This window comes from Notothenia rossii (genome assembly GCF_949606895.1).
Source record: "Notothenia rossii genome assembly, chromosome: 8".
In the NCBI taxonomy this organism is placed as follows: domain Eukaryota; kingdom Metazoa; phylum Chordata; class Actinopteri; order Perciformes; family Nototheniidae; genus Notothenia; species Notothenia rossii.
This window is the reverse complement of record NC_136906.1, coordinates 46276208-46290275: the sequence shown is the minus strand read 5'-3', so window position 1 is coordinate 46290275 and position 14068 is coordinate 46276208. Positions and strand designations below refer to the sequence as shown.

General features: G+C 43.5%; 2 protein-coding genes across 4 annotated transcripts in view; one reads left to right on the top strand and one right to left on the bottom strand.

Moving 5' to 3' along the window:
- LOC307016206 (endoribonuclease ZC3H12A-like) overlaps positions 1–1737 on the top strand; it is a gene marked incomplete at its 3' end in the record, with an annotated part of 7889 nt that extends 6152 nt beyond the window's left edge. Inside the window, exon 6 of the mRNA XM_079645249.1 lies at positions 1675–1737. Coding sequence (XP_079501375.1) covers positions 1675–1737 — 63 coding nt within the window. The remainder of the gene's footprint in view (positions 1–1674) is intronic.
- tab2 (TGF-beta activated kinase 1 (MAP3K7) binding protein 2) overlaps positions 1141–14068 on the bottom strand; it is a 43078-nt gene continuing 30150 nt past the window's right edge. For 2 of the 3 annotated variants that reach the window (XM_079642389.1, XM_079642390.1), the window contains exons 2-7: positions 12120–12310; positions 10177–11854; positions 6173–6333; positions 5240–5333; positions 4775–4870; positions 1141–3070 (exon numbers count right to left, since the gene is read on the bottom strand). In XM_079642389.1, coding sequence (XP_079498515.1) covers positions 2931–3070; positions 4775–4870; positions 5240–5333; positions 6173–6333; positions 10177–11854; positions 12120–12221 — 2271 coding nt within the window. In that variant the 5' untranslated portion in view covers positions 12222–12310 and the 3' untranslated portion in view covers positions 1141–2930. The remainder of the gene's footprint in view (positions 3071–4774; positions 4871–5239; positions 5334–6172; positions 6334–10176; positions 11855–12119; positions 12311–14068) is intronic. The other variant, XM_079642391.1, reaches the window with a different exon arrangement.

Genomic DNA, 14068 nt, shown 5'->3' with positions numbered 1-14068 from the left:
AACACGTTGAGGACATTAGCTCAGCAGAAACACACTCAGGCGCCTGATGACTCAGTGATGTAAACGCTAGTGAAGGGACAGTGCTGTTATGCAGGTGATTGCGGTTTGGTTTGTTTTTGGATTTATGGCAGAAAATTAGCTCCATACATAGGATGGTGCTGTGGCACTTGAATGTACGACTCCATCGTGTTAAACAGGAGCATTCAGCTCAGGAGGTAAGTGCACATATGGGTTGTCAGATGTATACATTGCTAGCCATCTCTGTGGCTCTAACTTTTAAGTATCGGCCAATTGTTATTAACGCTTACAGCATCTCTACCGTTGGCATATTGAGACATCAATATTCTCAAAAGGAGAAAACAAGCAAAAAAACAGTGTTAACACTATCAATTAAGGATGCAGGTGATAATCCATGCAAAACCTCCAGTGACACACTCAAGAGTTTAAGACATCTTGTGACAAAACGTTAGTGGACCTTTTCCACAGGAGACATGTTGACTGGTAACCAAAGGAAAAGCTTCATCATAATCATTCATTGTATTATGAAGTGTTTGGTGAGAATGGCTCAACATGTGCCAATCACAAAACACCACCGTTTGGATGGAAAAACCTCACAAGACTCTTCACAACAAACATGTTGCTGCTTATGTGGGAAGTACCTTTTCTGAAAATGTGCATTTGGAGTCATTCTGGGGTTTTCAATACCCAAGGAATGCACCATTTTGAAGCTTGGAAAAATAAATGATTGCGTGATTGATAATGATAGATACATATCTAAGATCCTGTTATTAATACTCAAGAAATAAACAAGAGCCATTATTAAAGTGTAGTGGATGGATATAATAAGAGGTCTATATAATGGAAAAAATTACTTAAGACAACTTAAGAGTGAGAGAAATAGTTTTTACCTTTTGTTTACCTTTGTTCTAAGCTAAAAGAAGCCACAAATAAACATGTGAAATGTTTTTTGTTGAATGTACAAACACAACTCAATACAAATAAAGTTCAGAGAAACCAGCATTCGCAACCCAGAGGCTGACACTGAGAGGAAGCCGGTTTGATTCCAGCTGCTCCTGGAACCCATGACGCCATCTACTGGATAAAAGCAACATCTGTATGACAAACACACATCAAAACAACTCAGAATAGATTTTTTTAATTATTTTTTACAAATAACTTATCTGTTACAAAGACAGTTTTCCCAGCTAAAATCAAAAAAACACTTTAGATATCCAAATAACTTTTTGTCAATTTAATAAAACATGAATAAACTGCCTCTTCACACCAAGGTGCAGATGAAGATGAAAACTGGTTTCTTTGAAGAAAAGTATGGCGTAAGTGCTTAAGAGACAATAATTCATCTACTTTTAAATGGGTTTCAACAACTAACATTTTGTTTTGATAAAAGGGCACTTGGATGTGACAGAATAGATGATCAATACAAATTCAATAGTTCCAAAGGCACTGATGCAAGGCAACATTTCACAAGTGTGGAAAAAACAAAACTAAGTAACTACTCCACAGTTAAGGTAAGTTAATGACAATAAGTAAACTTTAGAGACACCCTCATCAATAAAAGCTTAGGAGGATGAAATGAGCCAAATAAAAATAAGAGTATACAAACTGGACAGTTGTGTTGTGACCTGCTGTATATGAGTATTTTTTACATCATAGGAATACTTTGATCTTCGTAACCTCACAGGACTCCATCAGCTGCAGAGCAACATGCCACTTTGAACCAAATCAGCTGTTTCAGAGCTGCAGTCACTTCCTGATGGGACTGGAGGATGAGTGTCTCTTTGCACTGAGGTGAAGCTCTCCCCAAAACATCAAACCTACATTCCAGTTGTGAGATAAGATGGCAGTGTTTCATTTAGCTTTTTGACCCCTCCCCTCCTCCTCCTGAAATATTTGGCATCCTGAAAAAAGGAAAAAGAAGCCCTCCATAGCCTTCTTCTTTGCTGCTGTGCAGTGGTACACAGGAAGCTGGGCGCCACACGAGCGCTGAGCAGACGCAGCTTCATGATGACTGCAGGGGTCTTACTCTGTTCCTCTCCTTCTGCAAGGCTTCAACTCTCACAGAAATCAAACACTTAGAAAGGGAGCATGATGCTTATTTGTTTGGAAGAGGGGAACAAAACAAGACAAAAACATGAATAAAGTCTATAAAGCTATACTTACAGGAAATATAAGTCATAGTGTGAGGAGGGAGGCTTTCAAGGCACATTCTAAAATGATGTACAGTTAAAAGCTCAAGGGGATTTTCTGCCTCCATGTACTGTACACAAGCATGCAACTTTCTTTCTTTTGATTAACTCGTGACCCAAGGCACAGAAGAGGGAGGACAAGAGGCACATGAGAGTGGCAGTTGGCAATACCCCCCTTTGACATCCTCTACAGACAGCAAACACACTTTAAAGTCCTCGATCTGTCCGTCAGGATTCCCTTCAGATGGAGAGCAGTGGCTGAACAGGCCACCACAGAGCAAGAAAAACCCAATGCAATCAACAAAAGGCACATAGGTACCTATGTGTGTGTGTGTGTGTGTGTGTGTGTGTGTGTGTGTGTGTGTGTGTGTGTGTGTGTGTGTGTGTGTGTGTGTGTGTGTGTGTGTGTGTGTGTGTGTGTGTGTGTGTGTGTGGTCACACTGCTGGGCCACACTTGTAATACTGTAAGTGGGAGCAGCGAGGTATCCCGGGATAAAGTTTCCCCCGCCGCCCCCTCTGAGTCTCTCAGCTGAGGTCTGGTCCTCCTCTGTGAACACCATCCTGTCAGACCTTCAGTGGGAGCATTGAAAAAAAAAGGGGAACAGGACGCACGATGAGCGAGCCCCGTACCAGTTGATACGACGAAGAAACCGAAGAAGAACTTCTTCCTTCTCTCTGGTGTTATGGTGCAGACAGGATGGCAGAGGAGGGGGCCTTGTAGGCTCAGAAGTGCCGCGGGAACTCGCACTGTTCACAGCGGTTGAGGGCGGGGTGGTTGAGGAAGGTGCAGGCGGTGCAGCTCCACTGCGTCCCTTCGTCCTCCTCCTGCTCTGCCAGGGGCTTCACTGCCTTGGTGCCTACGTCTGTGAAGAGGAGGACAAGTCAGACGCTGTCCACCAACCGACCCAAGCATGGACATCCAGATCATTAACATTTGAAGCTGTGATAATAGTCTAGTTGCCAGCTTAGTGAACCAGGAATCGTGAGTACCCCAAAGTGTTATGATAGAAATGTATAGTATGGGTCCCCAGCACATAGAAACTGCTGGATGCTAACTTACATATGTTGGCCAATTTGTACAATTAACATAAGTTGTGTTAATTAACATGAGTTAATTACCATCTATAATGCTCATTCATGCTAATCAACAACTTGTGGCGTTCCAAATGGAATAAAGGAAGGTGGTTGTGAGATGATAGACAGAAGGTCTTTTTGGATATTTCTACAATAGAAATACGTTTATTTTTCCATCTTTAGTCTTTGCCTTTCAATTGTGAAATACTGGTGAGTGTTACCTTGTCATGGCTCTAAAAGTATTTAACTCAATCATTTCCAAACTCAAACACCTCTGAGCTAGTTAGATTCTTCTGAAGGGTTGCATAATCTTATAATACTACAAAGCATGGTTTGGATCAATTCCTTAAATGAGGTGAAAACCAAGAGGTCATCAAAGACCAAGTAAAAGTGTTCAAAATGAAGGAAGGAGGAAAAATGAAACGTCTGACAGAGAGGAAGGAGCAGACAGGGCAAGGGGGGCTCAAGGAATGGGAAGCAGACAGAGGGATGGATGAAAATGGATTTTGGAGCAGAAGAGATTATTTGTGTACACATTTCAGTCAGCAGGTACAGTATGATAGACAGCATGCAATGAATGAATCAATGAATGGGGGATATTACAAAAAGACAACCTCATGAATGGATGGACCTAACGCAGGGGTCGGCAACCCGCGGACCTCGAGCCGCATGCGGCCCTTTAAGCCCTCTACTCTGGGAGTAGACAAAAATAAGAAGGAAATAAAATAAAAGTATTTGTAGGACTATTTATATTTTCTTGCATGGTTGAAAATGTTTCGTATCTTCTATTTTGAGGTGATACTGTGACACATACAACATTTAAAAAACGGTTTTAATTAGTTCAACTAATTTTCTTGCAGGCGAATAACCTGACCCCCGGCTCGATGAGCGAACTATGGATAAATCAAAGGAAATAAAAGTATGGGAGGAACAGCTTTCACAGCAAACGATGGTGGTTTACCGGTATGTTTGATATGGAGAGAGAAGTTGTCAAAGGTGCTGCAGCCTTTACGTATCGAGGAACAACAAGGGAGAGGAAGACAGCTGACGATCTTCAGTCATAATTCAATCAGTCAACTCTTTTTAGGGTGCAGCTAATATGTTTGATTTATTTCAAAGTGGGCCCATTTACATTTTTTAATTTCCTTCAAATGTGCAGAGGACTCCCCAAGTGCTGTGTTGATTTATTTTAAAGTGGGCCTGTATTTCTTTTTTTATTCTCCTTATAGGAGTTCTTTGTTTATTATTAGAGGTAAACAGTTCTCTATAATGTAATAAATAATAAATGCAAAAAAACAGTTTTTGTCTATGATGTAACAATAAATACAACGTTATAAGCTATCAAGCTATCAAATATGTTTTGCGGCTCCAGACCAAAACAATTGGTGGAAAAGGGGGAAAAATTGCTCTTTTGGTCAAAAAGGTTGCAGACCCCTGATCTAAACACACACATTTTCATACAGTACATGACATGCAGCTTTTTCTCAACTTACCAAGAGATAAAGTACCTTTGGGTTTGGGTGGGACAGGACCGAGGAATCCAATGTTGTCATAAAAATTATGGATTGCACTGGGATTAAAGTGTGGTCCTGTCAACAGATGGAAAACAGTGCATTGGCATTTTTCATTGAGCTATGAAGTCAGCCAACTCTGATGAGAAGCTTCATGTTTTTTTATTCAACATGTCACTGGGCCGTCCCACAACAGGGAACTCCGTGAGTACTATTCATTCATGAGGCCTGTGGGGTCAGTTTCTATCAGCAGTGGAGGGCATAAATCACTTACCAACCAGCAACAGGATGCAATTGAGGAAGCGCTGGTAGTTAGCGGCACAGTGTGTGTGCAGAGAGGATCTGAGCAGCTGCACAGCTGGTCTGACCTCCCTACCTACGCTTCACTTTATTACTCTGAATGCTAGTTTAGAACCAGTGATAAGGACACATCAGAGAGAGACTCACCTCTTGTTTGAAGGAGATCAATTTCTTTGGTGAGGCAGTCAATGTCGATCTGCAGGGACCTGTTTTTGCATCTCAACTGCTTCATTTCCTCAATCTGAAACGGGGTGAGATGGGGGGGGGTCAGCAGGTCAGCCATCACACACAGACGGGAGACAACTCTCAAGCCCTCAAAACTCACCTTTTCACTCTTGCCTTCAACTGCTAATCTTCTAACCTCTAGCCCCTATTCCACCTGGCTTATCACTTTATTTTTCTTTGTTGATATTTTCTCTACTGGCTTGTAAAGCGTCTTTGAGCACCAGTAGAAGCGCTATATAAAAATACCATGTATTATTATTATTAACAACTCTGAACAAAGGAACGACTCAGCTCAGCTACAGCAGCCACTTTCCCTCTGTGGATGCAAACTGTTAAAGTTTCAAGGGAGTCAGCTGACTCAGCAGAAAGCCCGGATCACGAGAGCTCTCTACAAACTCTCAGCTCTCAGTGTGAGACATGGCCACCTCAGACTTTTTTCTTCTGTTGAACTGTCCCTGTTTTAGCTGAAGGAACAACTGTGAAGTGAATCTAATAAACTGTACGCTTTGTCAGTCTGAAAATATGGAAGTATATCAGAATGATCAATTGGCCCTGTGATTTTCACTGGAGCCAGAAAATGTAATGTGGTCCAGATCTGGTTTCTTTTCTTGAGGCTTTATCTGTCACTAATAATCAGGACAACCTGGTTTGCAGTTCTGAAGAACATCACAACAAACTGCTAATAAGAATCATTTGGAGCTTGTTTTTAAAATTGAGCTGCAAATGAAAAATGATTTGAATTGGCCATCGGGGCATCCGTGAGTGTATTGGTTAAGATTCACTCTGTCCATCAATTAGAGCAAAAAGGTGATAGTCTGGTGGTAGCTGACGAGAGATAAGGTGTTTCTTGCTTACAGAAGGGATTTGGGAGGCGGAGCTGGATCTCTCCAGCCGTCTCCTGGTCAGGTCGCTCTCCATCTCGTTCACCTCCTCTTTTAGCTTCTCCAGTTTCTTCTTCTTCAGCTCCAGCTCGTGCCACAGCCTCTCCATTCGTGCCTTCTGATGGACCAACAGCGCTGGAGAACACACACACATGCAAACACACAGTCGGTACTGCAGCAACCATTTACCAGTGAACAACCACTCAAAGATGTCAACATCATTTAGCATGATGTAGAATTCAATGAGGAACACTTAGTCACATCTGCACATTTTATTTAGAAAACTATCCAATCTGGTTATATTTTCTTAACCTTATTCAGATCATTTATAAAATCGCAACATTGTCTATAGTGTTTTATATTTATACTTTTTAATACTGTTCATACCGTCATATTTATATACTTTTAACTAGACATTTCACTGCAGTTTACTGCTTCTCTTGCACTTATGGTTAGATGCATTGTCCCAGTACTTGTGTGTAATCTGTGAAATGACAATCAAGTTGGATTTAATCAAAATGTAAGGAATGTTATAGTGAACACCCCAACATTAGAAACTGCAGATAAAAAAAGGCAGAAAATAAAACTGCGGAAAAACAATGTCATCAATGAAATAGGTTGTGTATATTGGCACTAACACTTTCACAGTGGCGAACCGTCAGGTCCTTCAAGGTATTCAGAGAATACCCTGGAACACTCAGATAAAACAAACAAAAAATCAATTTAATTACCGGTATATAAATAAAATGTAATAAAATGTATATAAAGTGAATAAATGAGAATCGTATCTGTGTTGTTGATCTGTAATATTACAGTGTTACGTTGATTTGTTTGTCCTTCTCGGACCATGCACTACGCATTTCAGTGGTTTTGTGTTAGGAAAAAAAGCAACCAATCAGATCTTGTTCTGGGTCTCTGGGTAGAGTATCCTTCAACCAAGGTATTCTATATCCTTGATAGAATGCCCTGGCCGTTGCACTGAATGAGAGTGTACGTTTGGACTGACAGTTTTGATTTGTAGCCAATGGGCGTGTTCTTTCAGAGTTCCCCTCGGTTCCAGGGTTCTCTAGAAGGCCCGCTAGTTAACTGGCTCGAGACAGAGGATCTAGATGAATGCGACGAAGCAATTTATGCCGTTTTATTGTTTTTAACGTTGAAATGACAATTGCAACAGGTGAAGATGAAGTTGTTGCGGAATTGTTGTGAGTACCCTTTTCAAGACGACAATTCAGTGAAAAGACGGACATTATAATGCCGCGGAGGGGGGCAGGGGGGCGGCGGGCGCGGCTGGGTGTGTCTACAGAAGGTCCAGTTGTGATAGCCACGGTTCGCCACTGCACTTTCAGATCCACCACAGGGTGTTGTACACACACTAGTCAAACCAGTTTGGAGCACAAAGCAGCTTGGTGTAGGAGACATCAATCTGCGTGTCTTCACCTATTGTGGTAACAGCCAGGGATCAGACTGCTGCAGGCACATTCTGCAGCAACGTTTCATACAGAACCTCCAACGTGCACATGTTCTGCTCAAGTCTCTACAGCATTTTTCACATCATTCTTCAGAGTTCCTGCTTCTGTTGACAGGCCCCAACACCTCCTACACACTCAATGATCAACAACTCTCTCTCTGCTACACACAAACACATGCCTCTTTACAAATCATGGGGAGATGGACACTTGATCTTTGTCGAAATGTCCTGGTACTGGACATGTAAACGCAACATGATGCACATGACCTCCGATCAGCTATGATAAGCCTTCATCTTCACCACAGCATTAGTATTGGATGCTGCTTGACACCCACTACTAAAACCATCAGTCATATTGTTAGAGTTTGCATTATTATTATTATTATTATTATTATAAGTCTTATTGTTATAGTTCTTATTGTTGCGATACTCTTTATTAGTATTTTTGGTTCATTGGCCTCCTGGATCCATCTTTTGTTTATGCTCAAATTATATTTTTGTGATCTTGATTGTCTATGTTGTGATGGAGACAGAGGGTGATTGAGGCAAATGTCTAATTGGTTATATGTGGCAATATTAATACCATTTGGATTTCATTGATTTGAGTACGATACTGTTTAGGCCAAGCTTAAAAATGTTTGTCATTGAAAGTAAGCTGTGCAGCTAAGTGAAGGACAGGACCCTGATCTATTTCTCATCCCAAACTACGCACCAAGCTGCATTTATGTTATAACTAGTGCTGGTCAACAATTGAATTTTTTTATTCGCGATTAAATGCATTCTTTTGCGCAAAAATCCATAAGGAATTCAAAAGTAGTGTATTGCACACTTTTATTTTAAAAGTACTGCTATAAGAACAATAGTACAATAAAATTTGGTTTGCAAACACATAAACAAATAAGGTGCTTTTTAACAGCAGTATTCCATTAACACAGTAGCAGTTCAAATATTGATGGTAAATCTCAACTTCAACATGAATGAATGTAATCAAGTCAAATATAAACCCAAAGCTATTTGCCACTGCCAGGGCTTTGACGTGTTGTCTCGTTTTTCAAAGAAAAGCAAGTTCCCCAAGTCCACAGATAAGAAAATTTAACTTTGCATTTGTTACAAATAACTCCGACGGCTAGAAAATATGTAAAATGTCCAAATAACAGTTCGGTACCGTCTCCATTTTTCTGTACCCGCCACTTGCTCTCCAAAGATCCAAAGATCAGTGCATCATTCCACTGAGCCACAGCCTCCCAGAGTTAATTGACCAATACATCAAATAAAACAATTTACAGTGTCCAGCAGTGTCTGCATCTGTTTTTATTTGATTCGTCTTAAAAGACATAACTGACTGGTCTATGGTTGCTTTTCAAACACGCCTTCACTTGCCAGAACCAGGTCATTCCAATAAATCGGCTTCCTTCCGCTTACGGTTATACAATCATGTTTGTTTAACAGTTATGTGGTGACAGGCACGTCTTTTCAGTTCACTTTTCCAAGCCTGAGCAGAGAAAGGATGAAAACAGGGGTCTGATGAGGGTCAGCAGCAGTGGCAGCATGCCCCCCTGCTGTGAAGCCCCTCTTGGTGGTAGTCACTGCAGTGTAGGATCCACAGCCAGTGACTCACACGTAATACAGTGAAAAGCCCAAAAAAGGAAACGGCAGTGTGCTCGGACACGTTTGACTCACACTACAGAATTCAACAGTCTCAGGGGCTGTCAGAGCAGACACTCACACTGCCGTCACTGACACACTCACCTCTGCTTTATCTGACAGACATGCAGAGCACTGTCTACACTGAAAGAGCATTACTGACCGCAGTAAGTACACAACGTTTGGCTCAAAAACACAATACAGTCAATGTTATGGGAAACAACTTAAAATTTGACAGTATACTTTATGGTAAAATGACTCTCTTGGCAGGAAGAGATGGAAAAAGCTTTTAGACCCACTGCTGGCAAGAAAAAACCCTGCATACTATCTCTCAGTTAAAATGGCTCTAGGAACTGGTATTTTCTCCCTTATCAATGTGCACTCTTTCGCCACTTGACATTTGTTAAACAACCAATAAAAGTGAAGCCAACAGCTCTGAGACATCAGATGATGGAGGTCAGGAGTCTCCAACACGTCGATTGCGAGCTGGGCCCGCTCGCTCGATTATCGATTATAGCGTAGTAACGTTGCTTCTTGATTTTTCAGCCGCGACTGGACAATAAACTTTTTTTATTTTAGAATTTTTTCTGTCGCACGAATATCAAATTGATCGGTGACGCAGAGATCAAGGAACAGACGTGACAGCGGCACAGCGACACCACACACGGAGAAGTCTGCCTTATCCACCAACACCATTGTGGGTTGACCATTCTTGCACATTTTATGTGTTTGGTCCAAGCTGTGTCGATTATCTGTATTTAAAGATTTTATCTGCAGACTGGTGTGCATGAGAGCTGATCCATGAGTGCTAGATTTATGTTTCCTCTGTCCATGGTTTTGTGTGTTTGTTGCATTCAAGTGCTCACCTTGTGTGTACGCAGCGTCATCAGAGCCCATGCTGAGTCGGCGCGGCTCGCTCGGCCTCTCCCTGTGAGGCGACAGCGGGTCGGAGAGGTGGAGGGGGTCGGGCTCAACAAAGTGGTGGTCGGCGGGGAGGCTGAGGAGGTTGTTGGGCTCAAAAGTTGGGGACACGACTCCAGGGGACACAGCCGGGGGTTTATTGGGGGACACTGTGATTTTAAAAGTGTACTTGGTGTTGGGCTGAGTTACCACAACACGTGGGGAGGAAGCTGTGCCTCCCCCTCCTAAAGAGGCACGGGACTTAGGTGGATGGTGGTGGATGTAGGCAGGGCCCATGCTCACTTGGCCCCCCATGTTCCTGGCCCCTGAGGGTCCCTGCATGGGAGGGTTGGCTGAGATGTAGACTGTGGGAGGGTTCCTACCACCACCACTATCGTCGCTGGAGGCATTGGCAGAAATGTAAAACTTGGGCTGGGATCGAGCGCCGGCAGGGGCCAAGGCCGCCTCCTCACAGGCCGCTGGGGCTGCAGCAGGGGGGCTGGCAGAGATGTAAACAGTGGGCTGGCTGCGGCTCAGACCGGGGCCTCCGATGGACAGAGGGGTGCTGGGGACCGTAGCCACCCCAGTTGAAGTGGATGAAGAGGAAGGGCAGGAGGAAGAGGCGGAGGAGGAGCGGGCCCCGCTGCTCGTCCGCAGCACGGCTGTCGTGGTCGTGGAGTTGTTTCTCTGAGGGGATTCTAGTTTAATCTCTATCTGATTCTTTCTGGGGCCGGTGGAGATGTTCTGGATGTTGTACTGACTGATGGTCGACAGGGAGGTGGGCATGACGGAGGAGGAGGAGGAAGAGCATGAGGAGACACCAGAGGAAGAGGCCTGGGTTGCAGTGGGAAGAATGCAGGGGGCCTGGGGGTTTGTGGGGGAGCTGATTGGCATGTAGACATGAGAGGTCTGGTGCTGTGAGGTATGTGAGGACGAGGCGTGCTGAGGGCCAGACCAGGTGCCCGACAGGGAGGAGGGGTGTGAGATCTGGTAGATCTGCTGCTGGGGCTGGGAGGTGGGGCTGTACTGGGCCCGGCCCCCCTGTGGCTGGTTCTGCCGGCTCGCAGCAGACTGGCTCACATAGGGCCGGATATAGATGGAGTTACCCTGTGGACTGTTGAGGCCCGAAGGGGGCCCGCCGTGTATGTGCAGAGAAGTGGGGGTGTTGCGTCCTGTCTGAATATGGGGGGCTAGTGTCACGGTGATGGGGTTGAAGCGTGGGGTCTGCTGGACACCCATAGTTGTTCCTTTGACACCCAGAGGGTAGAGTCCTAGGTGTTGGGGGGGCTGCGGTTTACGGGTTGGCTCCATCACACCAAACACATTGATGCTGGAGGGCACCTGCACTGGGGCTGACTGTGGCTCCTGCTGAAAGAAGTCACTGTTGGGGGCCTGTCCTGTCTGAAGGGGCCCGTCACTCAGGCTGTGGGCCAGAGTCCGACTGCCGTTCATTCTCAGGCTGTCCCGAACCGGGGCCAAATGCACATTCTGAGACTGCAGGCCCAGGTTCAACTGGGTCATATGATTACGAAGCCTAATGAAGCCGGGGTCGTCGGAGAAGCTGAGGTTTCCTTCTTCACTGTACAGGTAGCCCGGACTGACCTGGGACAAGTATTCACAGCAGGCGTCCAGGTTGTTGTTGTTCTGAAGGAAAAAGAGAGAGAATGAGCTTATATCAGTGTCATTCACACCCGTTTTTAATTAACAAAGAAGTGTGATAAAGATTGGTACAGAGCGGGATATTGTTGAAAAATTTCTATTTACAATGAAATGGTTTAACTTGCTGCTTGTTACAAATGGACCAAATCTGCTGGCACCAATAAGTATCTACAATGAGCGAAAGATCATCAGGCTGGTTTTACTTTCTAGGAATCATCTTTACTGGAGTCAGATGTGTGAACTTGCCCACCTGCAGAACACACTGGGAGACAACACCCTCTGGGACTTCAGGGAACTTCTGGCGCAGGTCATGCAAAACCTGAATATCAATCTGGTGGCTTCCCTGGGCCATTCGTATGTTGCCAGGTCAGGACTGCTTGTTCTGTTAAGCGCACTGGGGCGTCAGGCGTGGCAGCAAGGAGCCTTCATCTTGAACATCTTCTAAATTGTGACAAAAAAAGATAAACATTTGATGAACTTTTCTCCATAAACAAAAAACACACCAACAATCAAATATCTCTATATATATACACTGAGGAAAACATGCAGTCTGAGGACATCTTTGTTTTGTTATTATTTCATCAAAAAGTGACAGGGACGAGGTCAATGTGGTTTATTGCAACTTCGCTCTACAATACATCAATCGGACATTTGAGTTGTCAAATGAATTATGCCTGGGTGATTTCAAAACATGTTACATCAATGCTAGATAAGAATAGATGGCATATATATTTCAGAAGCCCTCATTCTCTCAGAGCTCCTAAAAAAGGAGCAGCAGGAGGAAACTGCCTCTGACTGACTACTTTGAAAACCAGCATTTCTTACTGATCTTAATAAATTAATAATAATAATAATAATAATAATAATAATAATAATAATATAATAATAATAATATTGGGAGGGATGAAACCCTCTTCAATGGTCACACATGTAGAGCACACAGCACACACAGTGCAATGTGTTCTCTGCTTTTAACCCATCCTAGTACCAGGAGTCTAGTACTAGTAGCAGTGGGCAGCTATTTTACAGCGCCCGGGGAGCAATGGGAGTGAGGGGGGAAGGGGGTTGTCCGGTGCCTTGCTCAAGGGCACCACGGTAGGGCAGGAGGTAAACTAGGATCTCTCCAAGTAGCAGACCACACTCCATATTTAGGTCCGGTCGGGGACTTGAACCACTTCTGATTGGTTAACAATGACTGGTACATGTGGAGCACAGCACTTCTGATTGGTGTGGATGACTGACACACAAGAACAAACATTTAAAAACAAACAAAAATTGCAGGCTTTGCGATTTGATAATTGCATAATTTAAAATCGTGATTTTAATTTAAAATCAATTAATCGTTCAGCCCTAGTGTTAACTTGTTGACCCCACACTGGACTCTTTGTCTCAAACGTTCAGAAGTCGACCACAGTGTAAAGCCCTGCAGCTCTGTTTCCGTGCTGCAGTGCAGAGCTTATCATTGCTCCAGATCCAACTTCTGTGGCCCCCCTTGTGTCCTTAAAAAGTGAATATGGATGTTAAGTGATGATAGTAGGTGATAGACAGATTGATCCAATCACCTGCAAAGTATTTTTGAAAAACTTTTCCAAATGGCTTTAAATGGAGCTTTCCTAGATGGTTTGGTGAAACAAACCATCTGAGTCAGGTTAGTAATGCTCCATCACATGTTTCTATTACAGGTTGAATCTTAAACTGAAGCTTGACTTTAAAGCAACCCAACGGAAGTTTCATGTAAGTTTAGTTATTTCACTCGTAGCTCGGGCTGCGGGGGTGCTAGAGACGGGAGCACGTTGATACGACCTTCCCAGCCGGAGATATGGCCGCATTTTACAATAAACTTCCGTTGGGTCGCTTAAAAACAAATATCGCAAATCGAATCGCTGTCAGAAAAATCGCAATTCGATTATTTCCCCAAATTGTGCAGCCTAGCTAACACTGGTTCCAACCCCAACCTGGGTTTAGTGTTACACTGACCAATCTATTTAGACCAGAAACAGTAAATAATATCAGTCTCATAATCCTCCCAAAAAACTAAATAGACAATTACTGGAGAGTGTTATATAGTCACCAAGTGCTGTTGGGAAGGTTATTTCAGATAGCTGAGAAGACATTATTTAAAGGTGGGGTAGGTAAGTTTGAGAAACCGGCTCGAGAAACACTTATTGTTATATTCCATGGAATGCTCTTAACATCCCG